The 17,221-nt window shown below is 39.1% G+C and overlaps 1 protein-coding gene across 1 annotated transcript in view; it reads right to left on the bottom strand.

The window, feature by feature from the left end:
• Nucleotides 1-17,221, bottom strand: part of LOC147202192 (adhesion G protein-coupled receptor D2) — a 73,763-nt gene that overhangs the window by 47,722 nt on the left and 8,820 nt on the right. The window contains exons 11-19 of the mRNA XM_086116670.1: nt 16,642-16,753; nt 15,515-15,570; nt 15,294-15,420; nt 15,017-15,120; nt 11,590-11,692; nt 10,325-10,478; nt 9,983-10,116; nt 8,640-8,755; nt 6,972-7,092 (exon numbers count right to left, since the gene is read on the bottom strand). Coding sequence (XP_085972796.1) covers nt 6,972-7,092; nt 8,640-8,755; nt 9,983-10,116; nt 10,325-10,478; nt 11,590-11,692; nt 15,017-15,120; nt 15,294-15,420; nt 15,515-15,570; nt 16,642-16,753 — 1,027 coding nt within the window. The remainder of the gene's footprint in view (nt 1-6,971; nt 7,093-8,639; nt 8,756-9,982; nt 10,117-10,324; nt 10,479-11,589; nt 11,693-15,016; nt 15,121-15,293; nt 15,421-15,514; nt 15,571-16,641; nt 16,754-17,221) is intronic.

Below are 17,221 nucleotides of genomic sequence, written 5' to 3'. Positions count from 1 at the left end.
TTTCTTTTGCCATCTTATACATACATACAAAATGAATGCTGCTTTTCACATCCTAATGCACAGGTCGCAAACCGATGCCAATGAAGAGGCCACATTTATTTTCATGAAAGAGAATGAATAAGTTGATGTATCATCAACTTGAACATTTCCAGTAATGTTATTTGGGAAATCGAGTTCAAAGCAATAGCGGCCTACCCGCTATACCAGTCTACCCGACGAATGGGTTCGAGTGCCTTCATTCACCACACTCCAAGTTATACCATATAAGTGTGTAACGAGGTACCGATCTACCTCTCCTATGTGGTTTATTACTTAAATTAATTTTTTTTAAAACTAAACAAAACAAAAAAGATTTCAAAATTGATTTGATACATTATCCATCTCCCAAAATGATTCCAGAAAAAGAACAGACAGCACTGATTATTTGCTTTGACCTTAATGCAGTAAAAAGAAAATGCCTCAATGTGAATTGGCACTAATATTTGACAGCCTTTTAACCTCCCGACACTCTAACCCCCACTTCAACTCTATCCCAACATCTCCCTGCCACCCACTGGAAGAACAACATGGTTTTGCTTTCTTGCCCTGTGCTGACCCAGTTCTCACTAATTATCCACAAAGTATGCATCAAAGCTGCAGAAATTCTACAGATCTATGGCTGTGTGGCAGTACAACAGAAACCAGGAAAATTCTAACCCAATCGCAACCAGCCAACACCGCACGAATCCTGGATGTACTTTGTACAAAGTATGTTCTGTAAGTATAAATGCAAACCCACAAGACTGGATTTCTTTAACGACAATAAAAGAGTTGAGCATACATATATCATGGCCATTGCTTCAAAATGGGTATTTTGAATGCCCCCCCCACAATCACCCCCACTCCGACGCTGTCAGGGGTTGATGTAGGGCGGTGAGATCATGAGTTCTGAAACTGATGAAAGGGCACATCTGCTAAGGTTAAAACTTCTAATCCTCACCTTCCTAATTTTTGACACTCCAGCTGCCCTTTGCGAGGACCCAAAAAAAAAAAAAAATCATGACAAGGTAGAAATCCAGAAATCGGTCTTCAGAAAACCAGAAAGAAATGTAGACCCACCCGCAGGTAAGGCGAGACACGGGCAAAAATGATGGTTTGCTTTCTTATGACACAGGCTATTACCAAATTGAGCTGGCAGGTAATTCTAAGCCAAATAAATGTCAGCAGGTTTCACACAAGGAGAGGTCTTACAACAGGAGGAATGTTGTGTGTTATTCACTTTATTTCTCACATCTGATATTACACAGTGACTTGACTTCTCTCTTCGATTCAAGTTGAGAGGAAAGGATTTTTTTTAAACTCTCAAAATGGTCTCATTTTTGTCATTTTAGGCCTGTTCATTTTTTTTGGAGGGGTGGGGGAGTTCATTGTGTTGAGACATTGACTTAATTCTGTCTGTAAAAACAAATCCTCCGAGTATATGACCACAATGCAATGTGAAATTAGCCACAAAACACTAATTTCAAATCCAACATATGGACTAAAGCGTAAACTCCAAGAAAATATGCAAACAGAAAAGGAAAAATAAGTACAAGTTGAGACAAAACACTATAAATATACAACTTAAAAAGGCTGTTCAACACCCTCATTATAAGTGGCACCTCAGAGAGGCTTGGTGAGAATCAGTCTGACCTTGGTATCCTGTTTGAATATTGTTTTAATGCCGCGGATGGTAATTGAGGATGCAGCACAAACAGGACTCCTTTTCAAAGGGAAAGTTATTTTCCCTGGCAATGGAAATGCAAACAATCATGTCGCGCATTTGTTTGTTTTTCATCCGCACCTCATGATTATCAAAGACCCCAATTAAAATATGGATTTATAAATAAATCTACATGATTATACCTATGACTACTTTAAATTGAAAGTTTTCATCATTATTTTAAAAATCTAGAACATAACGGACATCACATCTGGCGGGCATGTCATGGCTGTGTCACAATCAAGAGGGTGCAGCCCTTTGGTGTGCAGTTTCTGCTTCACTGAATAGTGTGGCTTTGCTCCATGTTTCAAAATAATACATACAAAGTTAATTGAAGACTCAAAATTGTCTATAGGCACGAATGTGAGTGTCAGTGATTGTTTGTCTATAAGTGACCAGCAACCACGTATATAAATGGAGTCTCGCAGCTGATGCTAAGGGCAACTATTTTATGTTGCCACGGTTACTGACAACTTCGGTATTGTTCGTCAATACATATATTCAGATCTAAGTCTGTGCCATTCCCAGTTTCCCATACTGAGAAGAGTTAAAAGTTCGACTTATTACTATGAACTCAAGTATGCAGTTTAGTCATGCAGACTATAAAAACGTTTGACAGCCAAGAACAAAAAATGTATGCGCAATATTGTCCCAAAGTCAAACACGAATGGCAAATAATAAAACAAAACAAAAATGAAAAGGAGTGACTGGACCAAACGAGATAAATTAACTCAGCATCAGCATTATCTTAACATTTTTGATCTCACTCAACTTCCATCATTTCCAGACTTTGTCTTCAGCTTCTTGTTTCGCTGAACCTTACCCATTGCTCAAAGTGGTTGATAGTTGTTATAGATGCTATAGCCTAATAATAGGCTGGGCAGAGCAGGGCCACGAGCCGATTACACCTAGGTAATGGATAGTGCGAAAAGTTTTTAATGACATTGCCTAGACATTGGATGACAGTGGGTATAGCGATCGATTTATGGGCCACACAAAAAAATTCCTCGCCCCCTCACCACATGTGCTATTTATCTCTCACCTGATAAGCAAATGAGGCATGGCTGTATTGATGGTAAAGATGCTCATGTAACTTACGATAGGTATTTTATTTTTGTTGCGAGGGATTATGTTAAAAAGAGTTGGAATGAAACAGAACCCATTATTAAAAGGAATAGCGTTGTGGTTAGTGATGTGGCACTAACTAGCTATTGATGCGAAATACAGTACAAACGCAATGAGAATGAAAGCTCTTTATATCGTCACCTCAGATCTTGGCTAAAATAAATTGACAAATAAATACATGTTTTTGTGAATGAAAGAAAATTAATATGACATATAAATGCTTAGTGTTCACTGTAACAATTTTGGAATAAAAATAGAAATGCTCACTTGTAGACATCCGCTATGTATCCGAGTCACCCTCTATTTACTAATGACATATGATCAATACATTTACAGATATGCAGTACAAAGTGGATTACTACAAATCCGTGGCAAGGTAGCAATTACATTTATGTAACAGGTTGTAGCAATTTATGCTAGGTATGGAAAGTGACTTATGGAGTCATAGTATACAAAAACAAAACAAATTACTGCATGTGATACCAACAGCACACTTATTACTGTTCTAACATAACTTTGATTAATTTATCTATGGGTAGGTCTGGGTTTAGCATAACTCGATTAATTGAATAAAATCAATTTTCCTTTTCATAGCCGGATATCGATTCACACAATCATAAATCAATTCTTTTACTGCGTCTTTTTACCATAAATGTATCCGCACCACGTTAGATCAAGAAGTTTATACTATTTACAGCATTTCTTTTGAGAATGTCTTCCATATGAAATCAAAATCGGTACTTTATGAAATCCTTAAGTAAATCAAAAATGAAAGCAAACTGCAAATCGAATCGCATTAGCCCCTATGCATTGGATCAAATCGATTTCGGAAATCTGAATCAATACCCAGCCCTCTCAATAGGAGAGCTAAAATAAAATCAGCATGGAAAAAAAAAGTAATTTCCCCATTATCAAAATACTGTAGGTGCCTGCTATATAATAGGCTAAAAAAAACAACCCACAGAAAAGAATCTCTGTGTCTTAAAGACACTTCCTCTTGAGAATTTCAAAAGATAGAGTGATCATATACTGCAAATGTTGATAATCTGTACGGTTTAAGGTCATTTCATTCATAAAAAATTAACATTGGTTCGTTAGAACTCAAACTTCCTGATTACAGGGTAGAGCAACAGCTCAACTAAGGAAGATGCGATAGTGGAAGCATATCACTATGGGTCACAAGGGAAGTGGAGTAGAAGTGGACCATCAGGCGCAATGAAATGTCAACATTATCTGTTTTATTGATTCAACAATAAAACTTGACACTTTAGCTTTATGTTGCTTTGGACTGGGGCACTAAAAAAATGACAGGCCAACAACAACAACAACATTTTTCCGTTAGTCACTCTAATTTTCACATATGTTTTGCAAGTGCCTTGTGATTGGCTGGTGACCAGTTTAGAGTGTACCCCACCTTGTACCCAAAGTCAGCTGGGACTAGGGTCGGGCCTCAGAAGAATTTGGACAGTTCCCATTCGGGTTTCGAACGATTCTCGTTTCAGATTCTTAAAAATAGGAGCAAAATACCCAGGTTTATTTTTGGACAAATCGTATGAACTTCTCTGTTTATTCAATTTCATTAACTTTTTACTGTTTGTGAACTTCCCTGCGAGTCATACCAAGGGATGTTTTAAGCAGTATATTATTTTTTCACGAGAGCTTTACTTTTGACATCAATAAAATAAAATAATTCAGTAGTCACTTCAAGCATGCTTCTGAACACTGATGGACAGGCTAACCTAGTGTTGTTTTTCTTTAGAAAGAAGAAAATATATTTGAAAAACAAAGCTGTATTTGAAGGGCTCGCTAGGAAAATGTATCTAATCCATGCAGACTATGTAACCATATTATGTACAGTATGTGTATATGTAAACATTACATGCACCGTCCATCTTTCCATGCATTTTCTAGTCTGCTTACCCTCAAAAGGGTCACAGGCGTGCTGGAGCCTGTCCCAGCTGTCTTTGAGCAGGAGGCGGGGGACACACTGGACTGGTTGCCAGCCAACCGTAGCATTACATAAACAATTAATGTAAAAGAAAACTGATTTAGAGCAACAAGGTGCGTGCAGTTGGTCTACAAAAAGCAATCCAGTGAGGGGAGAGTCACATTTCTAAATGTTTGTTAAGATCGCTTGTGTCTCCTAATGAATTTTTAATGAACTGTTGCACTTGTTGTAATGTGCATTTGTCACGTCAACCTTTTGAAAATGTTACCACACTTTTGACCGTTTCAATCTCTCGCCATGATTGTCAACCACTAAGAGCAGCGGGGGTGTTTTATCCATCCAACCATCCATTTTCCGATCCGCTTATCTTCACAAGTGGGGAGAGATGGCTCGCCTCCGACTGTGAACATGCATCTTAGACAAACATGTCACACCCAAAACGGTGCAAACCGCCTGTTTCTAACTGTGTATGACTGTGAAAAGGCCAAAAGATGGAAAATTCCAACAGTGGGAACAAATATAGAACCGGAAGAGTTGAAAATTCACCATTAATACTGAAATGCACAAGAAAATTAGTGAAAGGGATGTGTTCATCTTCTCACAGACCTCGAAAGATTCTGCCTTGAAACAAAGCTCTCGCCCTGCCACTTTCAAACAGTCAGTGAACAAGAGGCAACATTGATAAATGAGTCCAAGAGTTTATATTCCATTACACTTGAGCTTTCAGTGACCACTTCTTGTATCACTGCAGGAAGAAAAGCTTGCACTCTGCTTGAAAGATTTCAAACAGAGACAGAGTATGTCTCTCGAAATGACCTGTATGAGGCCAGAGGTCACTGATGTTGGCCCTCTGAGTGTGGCTCGCTTTATCCTGAAGGTGTTTGAAAAGGTTGAGGTCAGGACTCTTGACCAAACTCATTCATGACTATTTTGTAATACATTAAAAAAGAGGGGGGCTTTCCCTCAACAACTGTTCCCACAATTTTGGAATTATCCAAAGTCACCCAACAATAGGCTGGTGACCAGTTTGGGGTGTACCGCACTTCTTGCCCAAAGTCAGTTTCAGAGAGGCTCCGGTACGACCGCAGCCCTCGTGAGGACAGGTAAATCAGCTCAGCAAAACAATGTGCAATAATTCTTTTCATGAAAAAATATCATGAGCTATATGGAAGAGGCTATTTGTGGCAAGAAGGACACTTCACTTAATTATCAGATAACAGCTAATACCATGATTGATTCTTTCCTTAAACTACAGCTCAATTAAGTATACTGTAGGTGATGAATGCTGGGTAATGTGGAAAAAGCTACCACCCCGTGAGAATGGCATGACTTCTTTCCTTTTTATTATTTGATGAAAAAAAATAGGAAAGGGATTTAAGAATTGAGGCAATAATTATCTATAAATGTTTACCACAATCATTGCACAACGTTCTAACACGAAGGTAAAGAATGTATAATTTGACAAGAATATAGCCCCTCTCTAAAAATCTGGGACAAATCGACCTTTCAAATTCCAACACTAAAAGCATTTAAAGTGATCATCACAATAATGTTGACCTTAAATTGCCCATGACAAGAATAATGCAAGCAAACAATACAAATGGAATTCAACTGTTAAAATAAAACCACCTCTCTTCGTCTGTTTTATTACTAGCCCTCTTTCGGCACCAGCTTTTGCCAAAGACAAATAAAAGCCTTGAGAGTCGGTGTACATTCAGCGAGAAGGCACAATGCATGATGGAAAACCTTTCAACTTCTCATTGAAGTAAAAACAAACAAACAAAAATAAAACAGGATCAAGTTTGTAAATGGAAATATTTTTTAAATTGCTCTGAAGTTCTGTTCTGGCTGCAGTTTTTGTTTCTTATATATTGCAACTAAAGGAGGGTGACTTTAATTCTGAAATTATGCAAATTTGACTCGCATGGAATCACCAGCCATGTTTATGTGATAAATGGGATTTAATAGGCTTCATGGTGATCGAGGTATTTTTTTCATCTTCAGAAGGATTTGAAACATGAGAATAATGGTGATGATTATACTAGTTATAATAATAATAATAATAATAATAATAATAATAAAAGGAGAACCACTAAAATTTCAAGTGTGTTTTTGTATGTTTGCAACATCTTCGCATTTGTGTACTTTAGTGTGTACCTGTAGGGAATTGAGGAGGATGAAGATGTAGGCCATGACAATGGAGAAAGGCACAAGGACACCACACAGCCACGTCAATCCAAGAAGGGGCAGCAGAACCAAAACCGCTTTAACGGCAGCCCTACGACCATATGACACGTACATTCAGCATACAGTACCCATGCATTAAAAAAAATAAAACACACACACACACACGAATTACTACATAAACATCTTAAAACATGTTTAATTATTCAAATCTTCTCTTGTGGCCATTGGCACTTTTCTAGATTTTCTACTTTTATTTATTTATTTTTATTTTGTTTTATTTTTTTGGGGAGCATATTTTTGAGCAACCTTGTATGACTCGCTGTGTTCCACACGGTGGTTGTGTGGCTGGGAAGACTCATGGGGTGACAACTTCCCACCTTAAATCTCATTTAATTCTGTTTAGAGTGGAATTAGCTTCCCACTCAGGTGACTGCCAGACCACAGCAGCTGTAAATGCGTGTGTTCAAATTGTGACATGCATGGTGGCAAGCCCTAGCTTAGTCATTGGAGGAATTTGTTTGAGTTTCCGAGATGGCTGCCATCCAGGGGTGCCAAATGGTTCAAGGACAGCTTTGAAAATTCTTATAGTGTGCCTACTGTGAGGCCTGGTGGGTTGAGGTTGAGAGAAAAAAAAATACACACTTTGACATAATTTTCACCAATGGAATCATTTACAAGACTTCTGGTCGGAAATCTACTGGATCACATGTGGGAGAGATTCACACACATTAGCCTATACCAGTTTCACCAGAAACACAGCTGTGATATTTCTGTAGGGCAACATATAAATACAGTGTACAAAAGTCAGACCAAACAATTGTTACGTGCATAATTACAATGAAAATGTCATATCCAAGCTAATTACTTTCACATTGCACTGGTTTATGTGATCTGTTGGTTTATTTGAGTTGAAAACAGATTTTTGGATACACTTTGAATGACCAGTCACCATAAGTTTAGGTATATACATATTGTAGAAAGAAAGAAATTCTTAACATGGACTCATTATTTGTTGATGAAATTTGAAAGATGATGCAAAAAATAAATAAAAATACATACTGACTTTAAGAGTTTAGTGAGTCTAGTTTTGTGTTTACCAACATGCTTAGTCAAAAAATCATACAACTAAATGCATCCCTGCCCATGCTTCATCATTCAAATTGTAGAAAGCTCAAATTACGGTACACCTTTTCCCCCTAAAAAACATTCCAAATGTGCTTTTAAAAATGGTTGGGGGGGAAAAGACAATCAGGCGCCAAACATAACATTTGATAATAGCTCAAGATTATTGGAAAAAGTTCAACTGAAATATGCTATCTAATTGTCAATGTAGAAAGAGACAATGTGTCTGAAATAATTCAACTGTCTGATCAAAAGTTAAAGACCCTAAGACGTTCAGGGACAGAGGGGTTGAAAGCATTTGAAGTGGCTGAAGACCGATGAATATTTTATGGACAACACTAATATAATCAATTCAAAATGTATTTCTATCCCATTTGATGAATGAGCCTCACTGGTTTACAAATGACAAATCCTTTTCTATGGTGCCTTCGGAAGACAACCGCCTCTTCCAAGGCCTGTGGCACTGTTGAATCAGCATGAAAAAGAGGACAAATAGCGCCCCCTCATGGCCAGTACCTTACTTGCTCGTAGGTTTGTTCCACTGGACTGGCACCCACTGCCAACATCATGGACCTCCTCTTGGCTGTGGCGATAGTGATGACCACCACCCTTGTAAGTACCATGACATTTACCTGTAATAAAAATATCAGAAATGATGATAACACTTATGAGGATTACAAATAAAGATGAGTGGGAAAAATAACAAGAATTAAGAACAAATGAAAATTAGGAAGCCCCATAAATGTATTTTTTTTTCCTGACCATCTCACTTATGAGGCCTGCTTTCCGAGCGACTTGACCGAACGCAACTGAACTGGAAAAGTGTAAAAAATAATCATAACACTAATTTTTTTTTTAAATACTGGCCGTACTGCACACTCCCACACAAAGCGACCCTCGATCCCCTTCACAAACCAACTTATTACAACTTAATAACTGCGCTAGCAGGAAACACCTTTGTGAGAACCCACATATATCGGTCCAATTTTGTTTTGTTTTTTGACCAACAAACAACATGGCGCAATTGTCAAGGTAGAAGCCAATTTCCCCGGCCACTGTACCTATTTTATAATAATAAAGAGAGAAGAAATGAGCGAGAAATAAAGGAGAGGGTGACTATTAGAGGCTCTTGGTTCCATTCATTCACCGCACGCATGTATTTTGACGACAGAGACTCTCCACGCGTTGCTTTAAAACACAATATGTATACACACACACACACACACATGTATATATATATATATATGTGTGTGTGTGTGTGTGTGTGTGTGTGTGTGTGTGTGTGTATGTGCGTCTGCTATATTGGTCCAGCTTGGCAGCATGTAGTTAGATCTCTCTGAAAGCCCCCTACATTTTTGTTAAGCTAATATGATACCATGCAGCATTTTGCTTGCTCGAGCGCCCTGCGACGTTGCAAATATTGAAGTGCAGCAAAACTAGAAGCCGAGGCCAAAATCTCCGCACGAGGCGCGACATTTCAATGACACTCTACCATGTCGTTCAGTGCGCGATGGGCCTTAATAATAAAGTTGATGCTTAACCGTTCAAATAACTTATACACAAATAACCGAAAAAGATAACTGCAGCAAATTGGAAGTACACAAAAGATAAGAAACAGCAGAAAAATCTGGTTTGTAAGAGGAATTATTATTTTTTGTGTATACACAATAGCACTACTGTACTAATCATAGCAAAAGCACAAGATCAATTTGAATCTTGAGTCTCTTAGTTGCAGGAGAGTTTTCGGGCACAGAATAGGTGAATGTTGTATGCACAGTGACATTAGTCATTTCAGCGATGAGCAAAATATTTGCTGTGTGGCTGTAAATTGTGGGATGGCTCGTCCGTAATTTGCTGACCATGATGATGAAGATGACAGGCCCAGCAAAGCCCCAGATGACACCGTTTTGGACACTGAGCCAACAATAGCCCTCCGCCAAGTATTTTTCTGAGGCCGAAGCCAGTGTGATGGTGACTATGAGCACTGGCAGACCTGTATGAAGGATGAAAACAAGTTAGAATCAACATTGTAGAATTAAAGGACCAGTGTACAGAAACAGGAATATAAAAAGGATAGGCAGAAATGTGAGTAAAATGTAAGCTAAAAATGGCACAGTAGAAGAAAATTTTGATAGAAACACAGAATTCTGCAACGACCGAATTGACCTTCATAACGTATCCCAAGGTAAAAATCACTGTACCCCAGCCGATGAGATAATAATACTTCATGTGTCTTTCTTCGCTGAGGTTGACAGCAACCACTTTGCTCCAAAGCAGCAGACCCTCAACCAGCATCCAGCTAAAGGCAGCCATGAAGAAAAGGTGGAGCAATGCCGCCACAAGTGTACACGCAACCTACAAGCACAGCAACCCAGGTCATTTCTGTTTCAGATGCTCTGGTAATGTTCTTCAGAGACACAAAGTAAACATCCATATTTCCATATAACCTAAGGCACAACGCTATGCCGGAATTTAATGAATATGTACAGTGTATGTATCTGGACAATTGCACATACACGGCCAGGACAATTTTTCCTCTTATTATAAAAGTACGGGGACTTCATTTAATCAGCAATTTCGTGTGATTTAGTTTTTGGAGAATGCCCCCAGTGGAGCACATCAATATAGAATATATAGAATTGGCTTATCTGGCCAGCAAATAAGCAAATACCAGCAATAACTTAACTAAATAACTAAAAAGAACTATTTTGAAATGTACTGTATGCTTTCTGTTTTTGTACAAAAGTGTAAAATGCTTTTACGTATGTGGATGATCACAGTATTAAAATTGACACTTAATGCTCACTCGGGCTATTTTGTATATTTGAAACTATGCCACAAATTTTCAAAACAGCAGCCCCCACAGGTGCAGCTCACCCTGTTGGTGCCAAGGATCAACTGCTGACCACTGACTCAGCATTAAGTGTTGGATGGTAACAACATTGGTAGAATCGTGTACGGTAGCTTGTTGCATTAGTTGAAGTAGAACCATTTTAAAAACACATTTAAGATATTAGTATTATTCTTATTATCATCGTTATCAACTACTTTTGGTGAGTATGCTGAATCGTGTATATTTTGAGCAAAGTGTCAATTTCCTGTTTAAGTTCAAGTCAACTTTATTGTCAAATGTGCTCTATGTGCAACATACAGCATGGATAAAATTTCTTTCCTCTCAACCACAGGAGAGAGAGAGAGGAGCCGCTGCGGGTGCCTGCACCGCCATTAATAGAACAGGTAGCATAAAATGACAAAATAATACAACACAACATTTAAGACGCAGACAGTCGTGCAATCTCAACTACTTTTTTTCTGCATACACTCTGTTGTTTGAAGCAGTTATTGATGAAAGGGGAGGGAATCAAAGTGTCCATTCACCAGTGGATCAAGACGTCAAACTGAAAGGGGTCATTATAACTGTTTGTCACCAGTTTTAATGTGTGTAATTTATGATTTTGTACTGCACCTTGTTGTGAATGGCCGAGCCACTGCACAGCAGAATCACTTGGGCAAAGATCAATGCAATAAACAAGTTCTTATGGATGGACGTCCGGTCAGATCGAGGTATGCTGGTGAAAAACAAGTGAAAAACCATTTTAATTTTATGAGACTACCACAAAAGACAGTCATTTGAAAGCAACAATTAGAAAAAGAATATTGACCATTGTAGTAAAGTATAGATCAGGGGTGCCCATTACGTCGATCCTGATCTACCGGTAGATCTAAGACAGGTCCCAAGTAGATCCGAGGAGTGTCGAGGAGAAAAAAAACAAACAACCATTTGTGTGTTTTTGTACATGTTAGTAATATTTTTTTTTTGTGTTAATGTACGCTGCACCCTAATCATCCTATCAGTCCCATTTTCACCAAAAAATATTTAGAAAATCAAATAAAGCAGGTAAATCTTGAATTTACGGTTGCGCGGGATTACGTCACCGGAAGTTGTTAGCGCTCAGCAGTCTGCAATTGCAGCTTGTGATCAGAGCTGTTGCGCTCTATCTTTTATCGTCATTATTCTCATTCAGAGTTTGCTTCGTGTACAATTCACCGAGGGCACGGGCAAAGAATAGGAATCTAGGAGGGCCCAGGGAAGCACTTTAAAACGGTACGTGTGAGCCATGATAGTTAATAGGCTACAAAAGTGCATCACATGCCTCAGTTTCAGGCTGTTTCTCATCATGGAGTGTGTGTGTGTGTGTGTGTGTGTGTGTGTGTTTGTGCGTGTGTGTGCGCGCGCGTGCCGGTAAGGGTTGATCGAAAAGTAGATCTTCGGTCCAAAAAGTTTGGGCACCCCTGGTATAGATGATTAAAAAAAAATACACTCCAATACCGTTGAATGCTTTTATGCACAATGCAAGGTTGCACTCAGTACACGGTAAATAAATTGCGAGAGCAGCTCCTTCATGGCCTAATAGGATCCCCTCTGTGGCCCTTCTGCTAATTAACAGCTGCAAAACGCTATCATAAACCTTTGGAGTGAGCTCATGTGTCGACAACTGTAATGAGAAGATTAGCACGAGTCAATATTCAGAGCTATCCCAGCTATCCCGATGATAAACTGCTCCTTTTTCTTTTCTTTAGTGAATTGGTGAGACATCAAATGCCATTAAGACAACAGATGAATGTTGCTTTCTTGTACTGTTAAGAATACGAATCATCTGAATAATAAATACTCAAAGAATGAAAAAAAACATTTTGGAATTTTTTGTTGGGAGAGGAGCTGCTGCACCATAGCAGGTAGTACACCTAATTCATGGTCTCGTTTGTGAGTGAAATGATCATATGTGAGTGAGCTAGATAAAAATTGACACAGGATAAATGTACAGTATTTTTTGCACTGTGTATTGCTAATTTAATAAATCCCTGTCACTGAACATAATTATTTGAGAATAACACTCACTCGAATATTATACATCACCCTCATATTACCCTCAAAAGCATTTGCTTCTCTTCAATTAAGTTTTATACTGTCCCCCGATTTGCTGATATCTATTATCATCTGGTTGCACTTGAGAGAGTGCAAAAAAATAAATAAATATAAAGCACACCTACAAATGGTGTCAAATTAATATAGAAATGTAAACACATCAATGTATATATAGTTAATTTACTGGGGATTCAAGTGGCACCATTTAAATATTTGTTTCAACTTGAATTGGTTTCTTACGCCGCATTTGATAAGCGCTTGAGGGAAAAAAAGAGTGTGTGCGAGGTCTATTTGAGCGAGGCCGTTGAAAGAAGCTGAATAAAGATGCAGCTGAACACTGTGCTGCTGTTTCGGTTCATTTTAGCAAGGAAGACGGCAGAAAAATACATCACAACAAAACATAACTGTAACCCGCCATACTCCATCCTCCAAAGATAGGTGATAACAACTTTTAAAGGTTACACTTTATTAATCGGTGCATGCTTCCATAAGTCGTCTGCAAAACGGGAATCCGTCAGTGACGGTACTGACCCAGTTAATGCGGATTCCGTCAGTGCTTCGTCCGTAATTTTTTTTTCTAAGTTTCCCGTCATTCATCAGATGAACAGGCATCCTGCAGTTATATTCAAGATTATTTGTATTGATATTAAACTCATAACGGACCATTATTCAAGGAGGAGAAGGGAACAGGCTAAGTCCGCAAACAGCTAAAATCCGCATGTAATCGACGCATATGGAAATGTATGGAGGGGTGAAAGAAAAAAAAAACCCAAAATATTCTTAAAAAAAAAAAGATGAATACTGTATTCTGTTTTTGCCACTAAAAAAACGGGAGGGGAAAAAAACATTTATAAATGGAAAAATTTGGTGAATATGCAAATCTGCAGGTGCCGAAAAGCGAGTAGGCGCGGGCTGTGATGAGCATTTATGGTACTTTGCCGCCCATGAGTGATGTGCTACTTCTCAACTCTTGAACACATCACTTATTTTTGCATTTGGGAACAGGAGAGAGACAATGGACTTGGAAGCAAACGAAAAGTGTGTGTGCTCTTTGTTCCAGCTTCAGCTACAGCCATAAAAGCGTATAATACCTCCCCTTCATTTTGGACAATTTTTTGTTATTTTCAAACAATTATGGAACCATTTATTTGACACTCCATTTTTCACTCAGATGGTACATGGAAACAAATTAAATGATCTGTCCTTTCCTTAAAAAGAAAATAAATAAAAGGAAATGCCGCTCAGTGGTGCTGTTGCTCCTTTGCGTCAACAAGTGACTGTGACCACATGATATGGCAAGTCAGACTACACGGACAATGTATTGAAACCCACAAGGGTTTTGTGTGGAAAAAGTGTGTGGAGAGAACCACATTAAAAACACCTCTAGACTGAACTAGAGATTGTGTGCCAGGCCCTCTCTTAGGTTCAGCATCATTGATCTCTGACTTCACAAATGTGCTTCATGAAATTCCCATCAAAGCACGCCAACATTTTGTAGACAGTATTCCCAGAACAGTGAAATTTATTGCTGAAAAGTGGCACTGACTCCATATTTTCCGCTGGTCGTGTCAGTATATAAGCAGGGGTTCTTGTGAAAAAAATCTTAAAATAAAACAATTTCAGTGGGGTATGAAATCCAATGGTGATCAGCTCAAAACCACACCGGTTATGTTTTCCATTGTTTCATTTCACTGTGTTCCCACATTTTGGCCCTGAAGTAGTTCAGTCCTGAAATTTTCAAGTGAAGGGGTCATCATAAAGTGGGTCATAATATAGGTCTGTAAAAGCCATTTGTACTTTGGAACATATACCGGTATTCGCAGACAGTAGTGGTGTGCTTGAAATTAGAAACTTAAAAATCTTCGCTTTTACATACATGCTGTTCCACTGCAGCACCTTTGCTGAGCATTAACCTCAAAGCCATATGATTTTGTGGGTGAGGAGGACAGTATGATCAGGTACTCACTCCAACACGGTGAATAGCATCAACGTCACCACCAGAGCACACAAAGATGCTCCCGAACCGATGAAAGTCAGCTTGGTCAAAATAAGCTCTTCCTCAGGACTCCACTGGGATGAAGGGTAAAACATGGGTGTGTAAAAGAGAAAAAAGGAGAATATTGTTAGTAAAAGTCATGCTTCACTTCACAGATGCTGAATAACAAAACCCTGTAGACTTTAAAGTAGACTTTAACTTTGCGTGAAGATATTTAACACTGTCCAGTACATGCTGAAGGAGTCACCTTTGGTTTTAAGTAATTCATCAATACTGCAAAGTTTGTGGTGTGGTTGCATACACAGGAAGTAACACCAGAGCCAGCAAAGATCACACTACAGCCATCACTGGACCAGCCACTGGTATGATTATTCCTACACAACAACGCAAAGAAATACCAAGAACATAATCACAAACTCAGTGATTACATAGCACAGACGTGTTCATCGTTTGGCTGATGAAACTTACATTAAGCTGAAATTCCAAAAGGCACAGACGGGAGAAAATCTCTGGGCATACTCCATCTAGAAGCAGAAACACATTCACCATTACATTTTGAATATTATATCGCTGATAGAAATACAATTAATTTACTTGCAATGTAATCTCTACAAGCTACAGAGTAATTGCAGTTTTATGGCAGCTTTATTGTGCTCATTTAGCAGCGTTGGAAGCATTAAAGTGGACTCAAGGTGACATCATAACTCCTTTAGAAATCTGAAAAGGTCAAGTATGCAAGTCAGTTGTGAGTAGGGATGAGCATTTGACTAAAATTAATCGATCGACTGTGGGGAAGGTGAAGATCACTTAAATAATCCATCCATCCATTTTCCGAACCGATTTATCTTCACAAGGGCCGCGGGGGGTGCTGGAGCCTATCCCAGCCATCTTCGGGCAGTAGGCGGGGGACACCCTGAACCGGTTGCCAGCCAATCGCAGGGCACACAGAGACGAACAACCATCCACGCTCACACTCACATCTAGGGACAATTTTGAGTGTTCAATCAGCCTGCCATGCACATTTTTGAAATGTGGGAGGAAACCGGAGTACCCGGAGAAAACCCACGGAGGCCCGGGGAGAACGTGCAAACTCCACACAGGGAGGCCGGAGTGAGGATTGAACCCAAGACCTCTGCACTGTGAGGTTGACGCGCTAACCACTGGACCACCAGGCCACCCGCTCAAACAATTGTTTTTAATATTATTATTATTTATACCAGGATGGGACATTCCATCTCTGAATGTTACAAACGCCTGTTTCCACACCACTGTTGTAGAAAGCAGAGCAATGCTGCCTGGTCAAGGTTTTCATGGGTGTAGTTCAACTTCCCATCGCCAAGATTACATCACTGTATAAACCAATTGCAGCCAAGTAGTGCACTCCATTTTGCCTGAATTGCAAGATCACAAGATTACAGAGTATGAGCCCTGGCCCTCTCAGTTGTGCATGTTATATGCACATAAATAATGTTGAGCAATACTGTTTGACTGACCAAGAATTCGGAGTGAAGCTACACACACGTGCACACAGCAAAATGCATTTGAAGCATTGAAAAAAACCACACCGAACATAAGAATTGTTTATCAAACATTACCACATGTGATGAGGAAAGAGTGTACTTGACAGCAACTGGGATTGTCTCGGCTTTTGAAGCATCACGAAGCGTGGCTGATATAACAGCAGAAGCCAGGTGACCTGAGAGAATTCTGAAGAGGGAGACACCTTCAGTTAATGTTAGTTTTGTTTGGACAAGCGAATAAAACAGAGGCACGTTAAGCATTCACAAAAAAATTATTTCACATTGCCCTCTCAAAGTAGTGGAACACTGTTGCGAATTCATTACTTTTGCTGTACACTGAATTAATTTCAGTTTTATATCAAGAGAGAGACAGTGTCTACACTAATCGCCTTTCCCAGTTGACTGTTTTTGGGGACATGACACGAAACCAGAGAAACAAGTGAAACCTCGTTCAAGAATGAGGATTGGACTTGTGGTCAGTCAACCAAGGGCATGTATAATTTAAATCAGGAGTACCCTACCAGTCGATCACAGTCGAGCGGTAGTCCGTGGACTGGTCCCATGTCGACCGCGAGGCGTGTAGGGGGAAATGAAAAAAAGATATTCTGTATACTGTAGAGATATTTTTTCGGTGCACTGCACCTAAGCATCCTAT

The sequence above is a fragment of the Hippocampus guttulatus genome, chromosome 7 (assembly GCF_054856545.1).
Source record: "Hippocampus guttulatus isolate MCC_2025c chromosome 7, RoL_Hgut_1.0, whole genome shotgun sequence".
Classification (NCBI taxonomy): Eukaryota; Metazoa; Chordata; class Actinopteri; order Syngnathiformes; family Syngnathidae; genus Hippocampus; species Hippocampus guttulatus.
The sequence above is the reverse complement of the archived record's forward strand: the minus strand, read 5'-3'. Positions and strand labels throughout refer to the sequence as shown.